Source organism: Papaver somniferum, unplaced genomic scaffold, assembly GCF_003573695.1.
Source record: "Papaver somniferum cultivar HN1 unplaced genomic scaffold, ASM357369v1 unplaced-scaffold_10, whole genome shotgun sequence".
NCBI lineage: Eukaryota > Viridiplantae > Streptophyta > Magnoliopsida > Ranunculales > Papaveraceae > Papaver > Papaver somniferum.
Genome location: NW_020618825.1, coordinates 13,917,658 through 13,933,330, shown reverse-complemented (window position 1 = coordinate 13,933,330; position 15,673 = coordinate 13,917,658). Strand labels below are relative to the sequence as shown.

Below are 15,673 nucleotides of genomic sequence, written 5' to 3'. Positions count from 1 at the left end.
AGTTATGTTAGTTCCGCGTTGATAAACATGCCAAATAAAAGGATTTTCATTAATATTATTTCGGATAAATTTGGCATATGATACTGGTATGTGGCCAAGCATGGAATTTCATATAATGCGCACTCTAAAAGTTGGGGCCTTCAGCGTTGTGAAGGATTTTAATTTTAATTAATAGATAATTTTTATTTTTCTTCGGAAAAGAAAAATAAAAAAAGGTTGGGACCTTACGAAGAAGGTCACTTCACTATCAATATCTACAAGAGACCAACAACTCCTCAAAAGTTATCAATGAAACCTATATTGCGTTAATCTCTACAAAATCCAGATGGAATCTATTGAACATGAAGGCTCTGCCTAGCTACTTTCAAACAAGATCAAAGGAGTTATTGGATGTAATCTCTCAGAACCATGCAGTGTGAATGGAGTCCTCTAGAATGAATGAGTGCACAAAATAGTCATTGTCTAGTACAATGGAGTTCACTATCCTTCTTTTTCTCCTTGTGGATTTCCCCTAGTAGGTAGGAAGTTAGTGGAACTTTTTCACATTCCCCTCTCCTTGTGGATTTCCCCTGGTAGGTAGGAAGTTGGTGGAACTTTTTCACATTCCCCTCTCCTTGTGGATTTTCACAAGTTTATTTTCTACTTATTTAATAATGTAGCTGAGGCTTGAGTGGAACTATAATCTTTTTGATGTCTGTCTAGAAAGGACAGCATTTCACAATTACAAATAACAGTCATGAAAGTGCTTAGTTGACATGCATTCCAAACTTCCGAAGTGATGGTGAAAAACAATCAGGTTTCGTATATATAATTTTCTTTAAAACTTCTCTTGTTACTCTTGTTCCAAACTACCAAAGTGACGACAGCTGGAATTAATTGCCAAATGGATGCACACGAAGGCATAAATAATCAGTAGTGAGCGAGCAAGCTTGTAAAGTTACTCTAACCCAACATTAGTTTTCCTTTCAAGTTAACGAGCACCTAGAAGGAAGGTTTTTGTGCTCGAATAATGCCCATATTCTCTCTGCGCATATGAAAACAATTTGCACAAGACAAAATGGCAATAAAGTTCACGGGTCTGTCTGTGACAAAACAAAAGACAATGAGGTAAACTTAAAACTTTTATTTCCTTGTCACTTCTAGATAGTGCATGCACTCATCACTTTGTTGTAACTGCACCTGCCAGACACTTGTTGTAACTACAACGGCCAAACAAGCACCATTTGTCTTTTCTAGATTTTTCTATCCTGTCATACTTGTTTCTTATCCATTCTGCTGGTATTTAATTTGGTTTCCCGTTTACTTAAAATATATGGGAGATCCATTAGTCTCTAAAGACCAACACACTCTTTTTCATATTGTACTTTCAGTTTCCTAGTTGCTACTAAATTTGGAGTTTTTTTAATCAAACAAAGAAAACATGAAAACTTGCAAGAAAAGTGGTACGATTGATAGGAAAACTATCGAAAAGAATAGAAGAATCCAGATGAAAGCTCTTTGCTTCAAACTTGTCTCTCTTGTCACTCCTAATAGTAGTACTGTTGTTCCCCAAAAACATTCTTCTAATAAGGTACATTACCACTTGACATGCATGCATCACACTCACCCACGCATATTTCTTTTCTATGGGTAAGTTAGGATGCCGGGAAAGTTATAACTTCATGAGAGGTCATCATGCATGCCATCCGGCGAGTACTCCTCCATTTTACTTGCACGGGAGGCGTCTATATCTGCATGCACTAAGTTATCTTATAACTCAATTACTGTGTTTCTTTGAAGATTTTATTATACAGAGACTTAATAACTTGAAATTTTCATGAGCAGGATGTATGTAAGACGCAGATAGATCAATTTGACAATGCAGCTGCTTATATACAAGAATTGAGAAAGAGAATAAATGAACTGAAGACAAAGAAACAGGGTATGATTCACGGTGGTGAACAAGAAATTATCAGCAACAACAGTAGTACTAGTAGTTCATCATCCTCAAGTACTTCTACCATGACTGCTACAAATTTATCAGGAGCGAATTTGCCTATACTTGAAGTTAAAGACTTCGAAGATGCTATGGTAGTGGTAGTTGTAACTGGTTTGAACAAAGACTTCATGCTTTATGAACTAATTACCATCCTTGAAGAACATGGAGCTGAAGTTGTCAGTGCTAGTTTCGCTACTGTTAATGATAAGATTTACCACACAATTCACTCTCAGGTAAACTTATAACCATATATATTTCATAATAACATTCCCACGCCAATTACTTGCCTTAATGGATTGCTGTAATTCTTAAAGATATTACCATTATGTTTATTTTGCAGGTAAGATGTTCTAGACTTGGGGTTGAGACTACAAAGATACGTGATAGATTGAAGGAATTAGTTTATGCTTAATTGCTTGCCATAGTTCCTCTTATGTAAAAGGTACCTCCTGTATCTCTGCTTCTCTACACCCAAGATATGTTTATGCTTCACAGAAACTGACAATCATGTGTTCTTGAAGTTTAATCATATGGAGCATCTTTCAAATCAAACCATCCCCTATTCTGATATTGGTTGTTGTTGTGGTGCCTACTCCATCACTGAATTAATTATAATAGTTTTGCTTTCTCGGTCTCTCGCCATTCCCCTTTTTTTATCGTGATTTTTATTTCGGCCATTTTTCCTTGATATCATGCGATTATGAACGGTTGATAAATAGTTGGTGATAATACGTAAAAAGAGAAGATAAGAGGAAAGAGACGAAATGGATGAAAAAGTACAAATTACAAAACTTTAGAATATGAATAAACACAAATTTATGCAAATTTGGAACAACTTATATCACCAAAGAGAAACAAGTAAACCCTAAATCTAACAGATTTTGTTCGATTAGTTGGATTGATTTTGAAGTAAATTTTGGTATTTTTAGTTTTGTTACAAATTGGGTGAGTGACCTTTGGTGATTTTCTTTTAAGTAGTACTAGTGAACGAAATAGTGTTTTACTATCCACGGGATTTGCTCTAACGATTAACTATGTTTGTTCTGCCTTACATATATAATATTAAAAGATTTGAGAATAAGGACATGTTTATTAACCAACTCCTAAATATATATTAATGCTCTATATATATATATATTTTTTTTTTTGATGGAAAACACATTTCAATTCATTTAAACCAAAATAGTGATTACATGATTGCTTACAAGATTATCAAAAACACCCAAATACAAGATAATCAAAACCAAATACAAATGACGACACCAATTGCAAACACATTGCGAAGAGAAAAAGCCATGAACTGTAAAGATATCCAATTTTTGTACCAGTAATACTGACGAATGAACCGGAATCAACTACGACCATTTAAAATAATTATCTTCTTCAAGAGATGCTCCAAATAAAATGGAGTATTTGTCCCAAAATCTTGTAGATCCAAACAAATACGGATGCCCTATATCCCTCTTGTTGAAGATGAATCCAAAGTGAATCCAAGCAGAATCATTGATGTTCTTGATAAGTCAAGAATAACAAGCCAAGAAACACCATGGAGATTTGAGAGAATTAGCTATTAGAGCGAAGAGAAAATCGTTCTAAAGACGAAGAAAATATCGCCCAGATAACGAAGAAATGTGTCCATCGACACCAAAACAATAAAAACAAAACCTAAAACTATAAATTAGGCTACTTTTATTCATACAAAAACTAAAACTTCTTACTCTAGAAGAAACAAGTTCTAGAGTTTTTTTCCATTGCTTTTAGGAGAGAAAGAGGAAAGAAGAAAGATATTAATAACCTCAGCATATTCATACACAATCATAGTCTATAAATTCTTATATTTATCGACCTCCATATATTAATAACTTCCGTATATTAATAATTTTTTGTGTTCCCAAGAGTATTGATATATGCAGGTTCTATTATATATATCTTCGTATTGTAAGCACAAATACATTGGATGGATTTTTCTAAACAATTATAATGTATACAAATCGAGGTATACATTTGAATATATATCCTTTCCTGTATCGTTACGACACGGGTTAATACCTACTATAACGTATGTAACCAACTATATCTTAGAATTTGGTTTTACCTATTACCATCCATGTTTCTCCTAAATACCACTCACCTAATATTTGTTAAATATTTTTGTACCAAAAAATATTTACAGGCACAGAACACAATCGTTTTGGTGATGATGTGAGTGACACGAATTTTACGTGGTTTGGCAATTTGGCCTACATCCAAGGACGAATCCCCATAGCGAGAGATATTTTATTGATGTATTGATTACAATGGTTTTCTGATCCCTTTTAGGGTTTGCTGGTGTATTTTCGTGTATCAGGGCATGTCCCTTCAGGGTTGAGATTCCCCTATATTTATACAGTTGAATATATGAGTTTAACCCTATTTCGAGATTAACTTTAGGTGGAGCTAACTTGGCCAGCAAGTCATCTGGAACATTCCAGAACTTCCCTCCAGCAACTTGGTCAGCAAGTCATCCAAAAACTTCCAAAATCTTCTTCCATGGTTTTTGTGTTAAATTGACATGGTCTTGCGGGTATGACCGACGATCTTAAATTTGACTAGTAGGGTTGACTTTCGTTCTTGACCGCGACTATCATTCTTTGACTGACAGACTTCCTTGACTGGAGACTGGATGACTGGAAACATGGATGGAGGATGGATTACAGAATGACTGGCATCATGACGGGAAACTGGTTGATAGCAAGACTGACAACTTGGTTGGGAACTGGTTGGAAGCCCGGCTGGAAACTTGGCTGTTAGCAGGTTGGCAGCGGTTGGCAACACAGTTGGAAACTGGCTGGAAGCGCGACTGGAAACAGGTTTGCAGCGAGGTTGGAAACTGGATGAAAGCGCGGCTGGCAACTTGGCTTCGACAGTTGACCGAAGGTTGACTTTGACCATTGACCGATTGTTGACTTTGACTGTTGACCGGACAGAAGATTCGGTAGCCTGCATACTGAGTTGGTTTGCTAAGTGGAAGACTTGAATGAGGGCCATATGGTGGTTCAAGTATCAATCTGGCCCAATATTATGACATTTTTACTCATGGTACGAAAAATTTATAAAGCAAAATTAGTTTGGGTAACCATCACCTGGTCGGATTGTCTTTTTGTTTTCTATCTAGCCTCTGCCACAGAAACATGCTTCACAACCACCATTATCACGACCGCTAATTCATTAGCCGCATAAATGGTGCTATTTTTACATGTCTAAATACTAAATAATATTGTCCCCGTAATGGATTTAAATTCTAGCAATCACATCCATCGGTTCATGATAAAAAAATTGGTGCTAATTTTAAATGTACGTCTAATGCTTGGTTGTATACATAGATCTTTATCTTTTGGTTCTTCTAAATTTTACATGTTGTTTGATTTGATATCTATACATGTGATTTTATATATGCTGATCCATGGTTTTCATATTTATATTTGAATGTGATATACATGATCAAATTAATGAAACTAATCTTATCATAGAATTGTTATCACAACATCAATCAACAGTTGGATCTAGATAGAATCATGGAACGCGTATACAATCAATCGAAGATGATAGTGATTACGGCAACAATAGACTTGGAATTGGTGATGGTGTTTCGAGGGATGTAACCTTGTATGGTTAAAAAAAGAACAAAAACCGAATGGTTAGCGCTATAAACTTTAATTATTTTTAATAGGTGGTAAAATGAAATTTTTTATTTCTTGTAATATACTCTGTTTATATTTTAATTTATTTGATATTTATAACCTTAAAAATTCTTTTAAAAAGGGTTTTGTTAACTTGTGCACAACCAGGGTATAATTGGGTTTTTTTGTTTTTGTTTTTGTTTTCGTAACTCCTTGTTGATTTATAAAATATATCGGTAAAATACGTTGAACTTTGGAAATAAACATCAATTTCCATAGATAATCAAAGCTATAGGGTTCTGTATTTTATTTCCTTTAAATTTTCTTCCTATCATCGGTATTCCTGTCTCTTCCCTTTTTCGTATTTTTTGTTCTCACTCTCAGATAATTAGAAAAAAAAGTTAAACGTTAAACATTAGGGGTTGGTAATCAATTGAGTTTTATTCATATTGTGATTGGCGAATCCGGCAACGAGATTTCTGAAAATAAAAAGTCGGATTATATTTCGCCAATCTGAACTTGTAAGTGTAACTGATTTATTTTTTTATAAATATTGTGATGGATTCGTAATTCTAGCCAAATCTCAAATGTAGAGATTTCATGTTTTTCTTCCAAAATGGTAGTGGTTATCAGGATTAAAATAATCATGTGACCCATCATGATCATCCGATATTATGTGAATCCTGAAACTATTTTTCAAAACAATATGATTTTTTGCTGATGCTAATGGAATGAATAAACTGGAGATGGTGATTTCAAGATAAGAATATGAAGAGATTAATCAGTCACGGTGAAATCATGAAATGATGGTCGCAATAAAAAATTTAAATTGACTTTACTTTGTTTATTTCTCCATAAACTCTTTTTACCTTCTTATTTTCTTTCGCTATCCAATTTCCACCCAAACAGATGAAGAGGAGAATAGAATCATAACAAAAAAAATTAATGAAATAATAGGTTGTACAATAGATCATCGTTTACATATTAGTTATGTTATTTCTCCTTAGTTGAAATTATATTCTTCAAATTCTAATCAAAGTTGTTTATTTAGTTCAATGGGTATTTTAAGTACGTTGAATTGAACTATAATCATATAATCTAATAAGAATATCCTGGCATCATTAGGGGCGATCCTGTAAGAATTAGGGGAGACTAATAAGATAAAATAGGGTCACCGAAACCTAAATTAAAGCCATCCCTTATCTCCGATTTTTCGAAATGGCAAATGTACCCTCTATAATTGGTAGATTAAACTACAATCGGTAGTTTAATTTTGTCTGCCTCGTTTTTTTCCCTACGAACCCTATAATCGGTAGTTATTATCAGAATCGGCTGTATCGGTGAGAACAATCGGTAGATATTTTAGTAATCGGTAGTGTCGTTGTAAACAACCGGTAGCTAACTCTACAGTCGGTAGATAATGTGTATAAAGTTGGTTTTAGGAAACTTTTTCCCATTATTTGGTTTTAGTTTTTGTGGGAGAGAGAGAGAATAGGAAGAGAAAGAAGAAGAAGTGGGAGTTTACCATTTTTATTAAATCAACAAGAAACATGGATGGGTATGAATGTGAAGAACATAATGTTGAAGCTTCACTACCATTTAGAGAAAACGATTTGGGGTATATGTTGAATGATCCAAACTTTTGTGGAGAGGAAACCCTAGACGACGCTTTCGTGGAATAAAACGGAGAATCACCTGATATCGAAGCTAACAATGCATCTAACACACATGTATTGTGTTAAGAAACTCACAACCCACTTTTCATTCGTTTGTATGCGTTTTAAAACGAGAAAATTCAATTTTGACATGCATTGAATGCCATGAACTACCCAGAATCGGTAGATAATAAGGTTATATATCTACCGATTACTAAGTCCTGTGTAATAATATATCATCAATCGGTATAATAGGGAACTTAGAATACTACCGATTTAGAAAAACCCCCAAATAGAAAATTTAAATTTTTAATAATCAGTAGCTTGGCAAATTTACACTACTACCGATTGTCAAAATCGCCACAAATACGAATTTTTCAAAACTTCAACAATTGGTTTTTTTCATCTTTCACCATCGGTAGAATATGAAAAGTTTCAAACCTCCGATTATGCTTTTCACCCCAAAATCAAATTCTTCCTAAACTTAAATTTTTTGTTTAATACTCGTTTTTCTACCGATTTTGTGATAATCGGGCGTATGAAAAATAATAATGCTTCTGATTGTTCAAATTTATTCATACAGAAGCCGTTGGCTTTTCAAAGTATTTAATCGGAAGTTTATATTTGTTTTTAATCCTCCGATTGTGGAACAATTGGTAGAAATGTGCTATCCCTTGCTTCCGATTATAAATTGCCAATTTGTTGTTATTGTTTGTAAGATATTGTAGTGGTGGATGATGAATTTTATTTGAGGACTAATACTTCTCACCACTATGCAAACGATTTGGTATACTCATGACTACTCTTTTCTTTTATTCAAATAATATATGTTAAATGCTTATGCTTATGAGGTTTGTTTTGTTCTATGCGCGTTTAGTCATTTAAAAGTAAGGAGGAGGCAAAAGAATGTCTTATCAACAAGGAAAAGGAGAAGATGTATTTTGAACCGCCCTTTTGTACAAGTTTTTGTAAAATAATCTTAAGATGTATGATGTAATCGGTAGTTATATCATATGATATAACTGCCGATTGTACAAGCTTTTCAAAATAAATTCCACTTTTTTGAGATATTTCCAAAATCAGTAGAAAACATTAAATACGAACTTCCGATTATAACCAAACTCTGACAATGAAATGGGAAAATTTCCCCAGAATCGGTAAAAAAAAATTATATAATAACTTCCGATTGTAACCAAACTCTGGCAATGAAATTGGAAAATTTTCCCAGAATCGGTAAAAAACATTATATACTAACTTCCGGTTGTAAGCATTTTTCCATAAACTGTGACCACGGACTTCAAGAATTCATAACTTCCATCATATATGAATTCTTCTCTTTTTTCCTCTTAATAGTGCCTTTTTGGAGAGAGTTTAAATGTATTTGTGTTGCATAGAGGGTAAAAGGATACCATCATTATATAGTTTAGAGTACCAACGGCTCTATTTTGTAGATGATCGATTACAATAATCAGTAGGTAATAAGTTAATATAACTTCCGATTTTAAAGTTGCTCCAAATTTTGTTTTGCGGAAATCTCTATGTTTTTGAACCTGAGAACTACAATAATCGGTAGGTTAATAAGTTAACATAATTTCCGATTATAGAGTTGCCGCAAATTTTGTTTTGCCGAAATCTCTAGTTTTTCGAATTTGGGAACTACAATAATCGGTATGTTAATAATTTAACCTAACTTCCGATTATGAAGTTCTCCCAAATTTTATTTTTGCAAAAATCTCTATTTTTTAGAATTTGGGAACTACAACAATCGGTAGTATATGAACTTCACCAAACATCCGATTATGAAGTTGTCCCAAATTTTGTTTTTGCCAAAATCTCTATTTTCTCGAATTTGGGAACTACAACAATCGGTAGTATACGAACTTCACCAAACTTCCGATTAATAAGTTGGATCAGAGTAATCGGCAATTTATGAAGTTATTTATGAACTTCACCTATCTACCGATTGCTCACGGCCACAAGTTCCATTTCGAGTTTTATCCTTTAACACTCGGTAGCTAACACCCTTATACTTACTACCTTGCCTATAGGTTGGGAATAAAATAATCGCCCCTAAATCTTTCAAGGTCGCCCCTAATGACACCGGAAAGAATATCTCAGTGAGATTGAATTGAAATGATGCGAATACTAATTTTCTCTGAAATTATGCATAAAATACATTTTTAAATGGTCGACAGAAAACAAGGATAGTAATCGAAGGATAGTAATAACGAAAAAAACTGAAAAGGCTTTTCATAAGAAAATTTCTAAATTCAATGTAAAAAGTAATTAAATAATAGGGATTAATTTATGCTAAGGTGCACAAGTTAACAAGACAAAAAAAAAATTCATGTAAAACATGTTTATTGTTTAAGGGCATTTGCATTTTCTTTTTCATAATAATTGTGGGTCCAGAAATAACTTTTTCCTTTTTTATTCTTTTTCATTTTATTTTTGGTCTAAGCCTAAAATCCTCTCCTTTTTTGTCTTTTTGATTAAAAGGCAAATCTTATTAATCAAATAAGAGAGTGCAAGAGATTTATAATCTCATTTTTGACAAAAATATTGGATATAATACTAAATTATTGAAAGACAGGTGCAATTTAAAACTTTTTGCTGAATATTGAAAGACATGTGCCTAAGATGCTTTATCCAAGCTTCTTTAACAATGTAATCCGCTGCATAGTTATATTTCCTGTAAAGAAATGTAATCCGCTGCATAGTTATATTTCTTGATTATATACTTTACCTGGACACGTGTAAGATTTTCCACTATTTAAATCCCCATTTCGACTTTGGGATTCATTTAAATTTTAAAGAATAAATGAGCTTTTTAATCATTTGAACAGCTGAACTTACGTAATAGACATGGGTCATATACGCAAGACACTGCAGCAGAATATGTTAAATATACTTGCAACACACCGATACATCTGGATGGCACAAAGAAACGAAAATGTTCTGTCTACGCTATTTTGGATGTTCATTTTTATTTTTGTCCCTCGTTCTCTATTGTTTTTCTTCACTGAGGTCAGGTCCTTGTCCCCCTGTAGCTCCTGTTCTTTTTTACCGTCGTTTACTAATAAAGTCTCATCGGAGTTTGCGAAACTAAACAAAAAAAAAAAAACATACACTCTCCAATGTCAGCCACATTATACTCTCATTCTAATATTATTAGAAGAACAACTTTAACAACAATCACACATTTACATCATCACTCACTCACAATTACAAACAAGGAACAGCTAAAAACTTGCCAAACTTCTTCTTCTTTTTTTTTTCTTTTTTTTTGGCCAGGGGTGCGATAGTCCTTTGCAGTAGTGCAACGCAAAGGGGATGCATCGTGCATGAGAACCCCAGCAGCAAACTTAGAATAAACAGCCTAGGATGATTTATTTCCAACCTCTGATTTCGGTCTTTTCACAATTAAAACAGGGCACTTGACATTTTGTGCACAATGAGTACTTACGCTTCCAAGAAGGGCCCTGTCGGACATAACCGTTTTCATCAGTTGGATAATACTACCGTAGCTCCTAGTTTAAGGATGACATTATTCAAACAGAGTAGGAGATAGGATTATCACCTCTTGATCATGCCATAGCCATGAGTCCCCATGACTAATATATCAGCACCAATCTTCTCAACTACATCACAGATCACATCTCTAGGATCACCTTCCTCAACCCTTATCTCCACTTTCACCTGCACAGCAAATCATGCCTCAAAAATACTAAAAAAATGACCGTTTTACCCACATTCAACAAATTAAATGACATACACTTTGAAGATCTTTGCAAACCCTTTTAGCTTTCTCAATCACACAATCAGAAACATCCTTACTATATTTCTCCATTGATATAATAACATCAGATGAAAACAAATACTCTGCAAAACAGAACAGTTGGTTATATTCTTGCTTATTACTACGTCCTTTAGGCTAATGAAAAATTATTACATTACCTGGTTCATCTAGAGTTGAAATAAGTTGCATATGTGGTTTTGCATAGAGAAGAAGGATGGTATCATTAGACTTTTGTGACACTACAAAAACATTCTTGATTGCCCATGCTAGTGCATATATACTTTCTTATGGTATCATTGGACTTTTGTGACACTACAAAAACATTCTTGATTGCCCATGTTAGTGCATATATACTTTCTTCTCCTTCATCAATTGCAACAACTATCTTACGTTCTTGTACATCCATATCAGCCATACTAGCTAGCTAGCTAGCACCTAATAAGAGCTCGGTTTAGTAATAACAAGTGAAAATGAATTTAGCAAAGGCGTATATAAACATATTGTTGTTAATGGATAACAGGATAAGGGAGAAAATCCGATTCTTTGTTTATATAAAACATAGCAGTGACAAAACTTGAGGTGGTTTATGGTTTTGGTTATATCTATATTGGCGTTTTGGACGTAGTGGATGTTGGAGGCTTAAAAAATTCAAGATGTTAAAATAGTGCCACGCAAATACATCATCTATAAAACTGATAAGATCGAGCAGATACTTGGCATTACATAAGCTTATCTCCCCATGTTTTTCAAACAGATAGAATGGAAACTCGGGGATATGTACCAAAATTGATTGTTATGTTGAGAATATGTTCCATGATTCCCGTTTTCCGAAATATGTCCCAGCAGTTCAAAATTCCAAAATAGTGAAGTAGTTAATATTTGCACACACTTGGGATTACATATGCGAAACAAATATATTATATGCTAACACTTTGCAAGGTTCAAGAACATATTCGTACAGAAAAAACTTCGAAATAATTAGAGAAAAGAATTCAAACACATTACTGAAAAATTGACTATTTAACGGTTCCTCGACGAAAACAGTTACTTTGAGGCATATTCCTAGAAACTGGAATTCTGGGACATATCTCCAAAATGACAGTTGATTTTGCGGCATATCCCAAAGTTTCCCTGATAGTAACGAGCTGAAGCACACGTGGAATGGTTGGGGGCAGGTTCTTGAAAACGGGTAACTCCGTTTGAAATATTTTCAACAACAGTTCCGTTCACAGTTATTCGAAACAAAACATACGTTCCTAACGTGGAATGGTAAGCGGAAGGTGTCAGTGTTCGGGGCAGATAAAGATGTAATTAGGGACGAATATTTACGTGCCTAAATTATCATCAACGCTACTACGGTTAAGCACACCTTTAAGCGTTCTACAGTCCCTCAGCTAGGATTATTAGTACACATAGGAATCTAAAGACTTAAAGACATAGACAAAATTAGCTCTCACATTGAAGGGTGAAAAAATCCCTCGTTTCCTATTGATCGAAATAGGTCTTTTTCAAGTTTTGTGAAATGAGAATTTTGGTGAGGACAGTTAGCAACGTATAATTCGTGTTTGGAATTCTATGAAAATCCAACTTCGATTTGGAAGTCGAATACCTATCATATTTTATGCAAATTAATACATAAAAAAAAGCCCATATATTTTATGCAAAAAAAAAAAACACAATTAGGGATACTCTCACGAGTTAGGGAATACTAAAAAAAGAAAACATTACGAAGTAATATGAAGAATCCCTTATCCAAATAATTTAATAATGGCCAAAATTATCCTTCCCAATCTAGTACCACCGACTGACTTAATTAGTGTTGTCGGCATAGCATTTACAAGAGAGCATTTCCGATGCTTCAAAAAAAAAAGAGCATTTCCGATTCTCGACATTCAAATGAAAAAAACAAAAAAAAAGTTCAGTCTGCATTGGATTCATCATGATGAGACTACCGAACGGATATTAAGTTAATTGTTAGAAACAATTCAATGAAAGAATCACCTTAAATTAAGAAACCAATAGGTGATAGTTTAGAACTTGCAGGGGTATACAACCGATCATTGAGTAATTAATATTTTAGAACTTGGGCAATACCCCCGCGGATACCACGAATCCATGATTATATACATGTACCATCCACTATTGATATGAAAATTCTTTATCTTTAATTCCATCATCGTAATTGGTCGAATCATTGGATCGAGAGCTTCCCTGAAAAAATAGTAACGGTAGAAAAGAAGAAGAGAAGGAGAGGAACAGCCGCAGTGCCGCATTAATGGGGAAAGAGAGAATTGGTTTTAGTTGGTTTTACTTTTTACTAGGGTAAAGGACCATACAATAATTTCATTCCAAATAAAAACCCCTTTAACCAAAATCCAAGTCTATTTAATTTGAAACATCCCCAACTTGTGGAAGTATCCCGAATTGCGCCTTCAAATAAAAGGAGAAAAAACAAATGTATGTGAAAATAAAAAGGAAAAAATTAATAAAATCTGAACAATATTTCCTATCTTTTTTCCACCTTTTAATGTATTGGCTTTGCTGTACCAAATCAAAAATACATCTCCACGAGGCGTGGCAAAGCCCCGCGACTCACCAAATCGAAAATGTATCGCGACGGGACGGGATGAAGCCCGCGACTCACCAAATTAAAAGAAAAAAAATGCCCGTTGCGTAGCACGGGCACAAATCTAGTTTATTTGACAAAAAATTGGTTAAAAAGACCAAAATCAATAATTCCTGGGTGAAAAAGATACTTAGATTTTGATACTGTTTAAATGGACAAAAATGTTAAAATAGCCAGGATGTAAACAGTTTCATCCTACCCATTTTCAAATACTTTTTCTTATTTTTAATTTACATCAGGATGCATCCAATTTCATTCTCGCTATTTTTTAAGTTTAAACCAGGATGAATCCGGTTTCATCCATGCTATTTTTTTTATCCATTTCACCCGTAATAATTTTTACTCGTCCATTAGAACTATGTTTTAAAAATATTTGGACAAATGACCCATTTTCCGTTTATTTGATGACCGGAGTTTTTTTGGGAAACTATCAGACGGCTCACCTGACGGCTAAGATTCAAAACTAAAGATTCCTTCACTGATCATTTCGTTGGAGGCTTGGAGCCAGTAAAGAGAGTAAGACTAAAGCAGTGTAGCTGGACTATGTGAGCCGTAGAGAGTGAAAGATTTTTTATTCTTTATTTTTCAATCCTGATATAGGGGCGGCAAGTTTCATTAGAGGGCCGGCATGTGAATAGGACAAAAAGAGTCATTACATGGTAATTCCAAATGCCCCTTATAAAACAAAAACTGAAAATGACTAATTGACCCTTATATAGTTTAGTGTTGATAATCTAGTTAAGTTTTGATAATCAAATTTCACTTATATTTACTCTAAAACAAATCAAAATTAGATTTTTAGTGTAAAGAAAGAAAGTTTAGAGGAGAAGAAAAAAAAATTATGATATTTGTGAAACCCTAGATTTTGATTCACTCAATAAAAATGAGTGATTCCAGTGGAAAATTTGAGATGGGTGAATCTCTATACGGTAGAGAAAACAAATACTACATACCCCTTGATGGAGATCCTGATATGGAGTATTTGTTAGATGGTAGAGATGTTTTAACCCATAGTGAAGGTCAATCTCAACCAATTGAAGAAATTAGCCAACAAAGTGAAGAACCAGCAACTCAAAATGACCAGGTATACTTCTAAATTAGTTCCCATTAGATTTTTGTCGCTCAAAATTCTCTAAAGTACGTAAAAAAAATTGAAACTTTTAAAATTTCAGATGAACTTACGGTTGGCATTAAGCTAGTTACCAACCAAAACTTACATTTACGGTTTGTTAGGTATCAAATACCAACCGTAACTGGTTCAATTTTGGGAAAACCCAATCGTAATACCAGTTACGATTGGTAGGAAAAATTTCGATACGAACCGAAACTTCATTACGGTTGACTATGTCCTTATGTAGTTACCAACCGTAACTCATCATGTGCATGGCAGTATTTACTGCACTATTTACGGTTGGTAATATGTGAATCGAGACCAATCGTAACTAATGTTACGGTTTGTTATTTACTTTTTTTACCAACCATAAATAGCTCCCTATGTATTGAATTTTATTTTCATGTCTTTACGGTTGGTTATCAGAGGGTCATTACAAACCGTAGGTGTGTTACGGTTCATACATGTTTGTAGTTACAAACCGTAACTAAGTTACAATTTGTTTATCCTCTGTCGTTACCAACCGTACCTTTATATATATTTTTGTTTTGTTGTCTCATTTAGACTAATGTGGCTATATTTTTGTCTAGATCGGGGATGTACCTCCCATAATGGATGAAAAACCTTTAGCAAATGAAGTTCTCACCAAATATTATAGCTTTCACTATTTAACCGAGGAGACATGGAAGGAGAAAGACGATGCAAAGAAGTGGGCTAGAGAACGAGGCAAGTTGATTATGTGTATCATAGTTTGTAATGGTACCACTAGTGATAGTGCCTTTCAAATGGTTTGCGAGTGTACTGGAAAACATAGAACTCACGCAAAAAAAGGTACCGTGCAAGTA

The 15,673-nt window shown here is 34.0% G+C and overlaps 2 protein-coding genes across 2 annotated transcripts; one reads left to right on the top strand and one right to left on the bottom strand.

Moving 5' to 3' along the window:
• The first annotated feature begins 1,420 nt into the window (after positions 1 to 1,420).
• Positions 1,421 to 2,390, top strand: LOC113326388 (transcription factor bHLH162-like). Its single transcript, XM_026574126.1, has 3 exons — positions 1,421 to 1,570; positions 1,825 to 2,211; positions 2,319 to 2,390. Exons 1-3 carry the CDS (start codon positions 1,421 to 1,423, stop codon positions 2,388 to 2,390), a joined length of 609 nt encoding a protein of 202 aa, XP_026429911.1.
• Positions 2,391 to 10,436: 8,046 nt separating this feature from the next.
• LOC113326649 (universal stress protein A-like protein) lies at positions 10,437 to 11,506 on the bottom strand. The gene is made up of 5 exons (XM_026574345.1): positions 11,414 to 11,506; positions 11,250 to 11,343; positions 11,068 to 11,174; positions 10,873 to 10,991; positions 10,437 to 10,774 (listed from the first exon to the last, which is right to left on the bottom strand). Exons 1-5 carry the CDS (start codon positions 11,504 to 11,506, stop codon positions 10,672 to 10,674), a joined length of 516 nt encoding a protein of 171 aa, XP_026430130.1. The 3' UTR covers positions 10,437 to 10,671.
• Between the last annotated feature and the right edge of the window lie 4,167 nt (positions 11,507 to 15,673).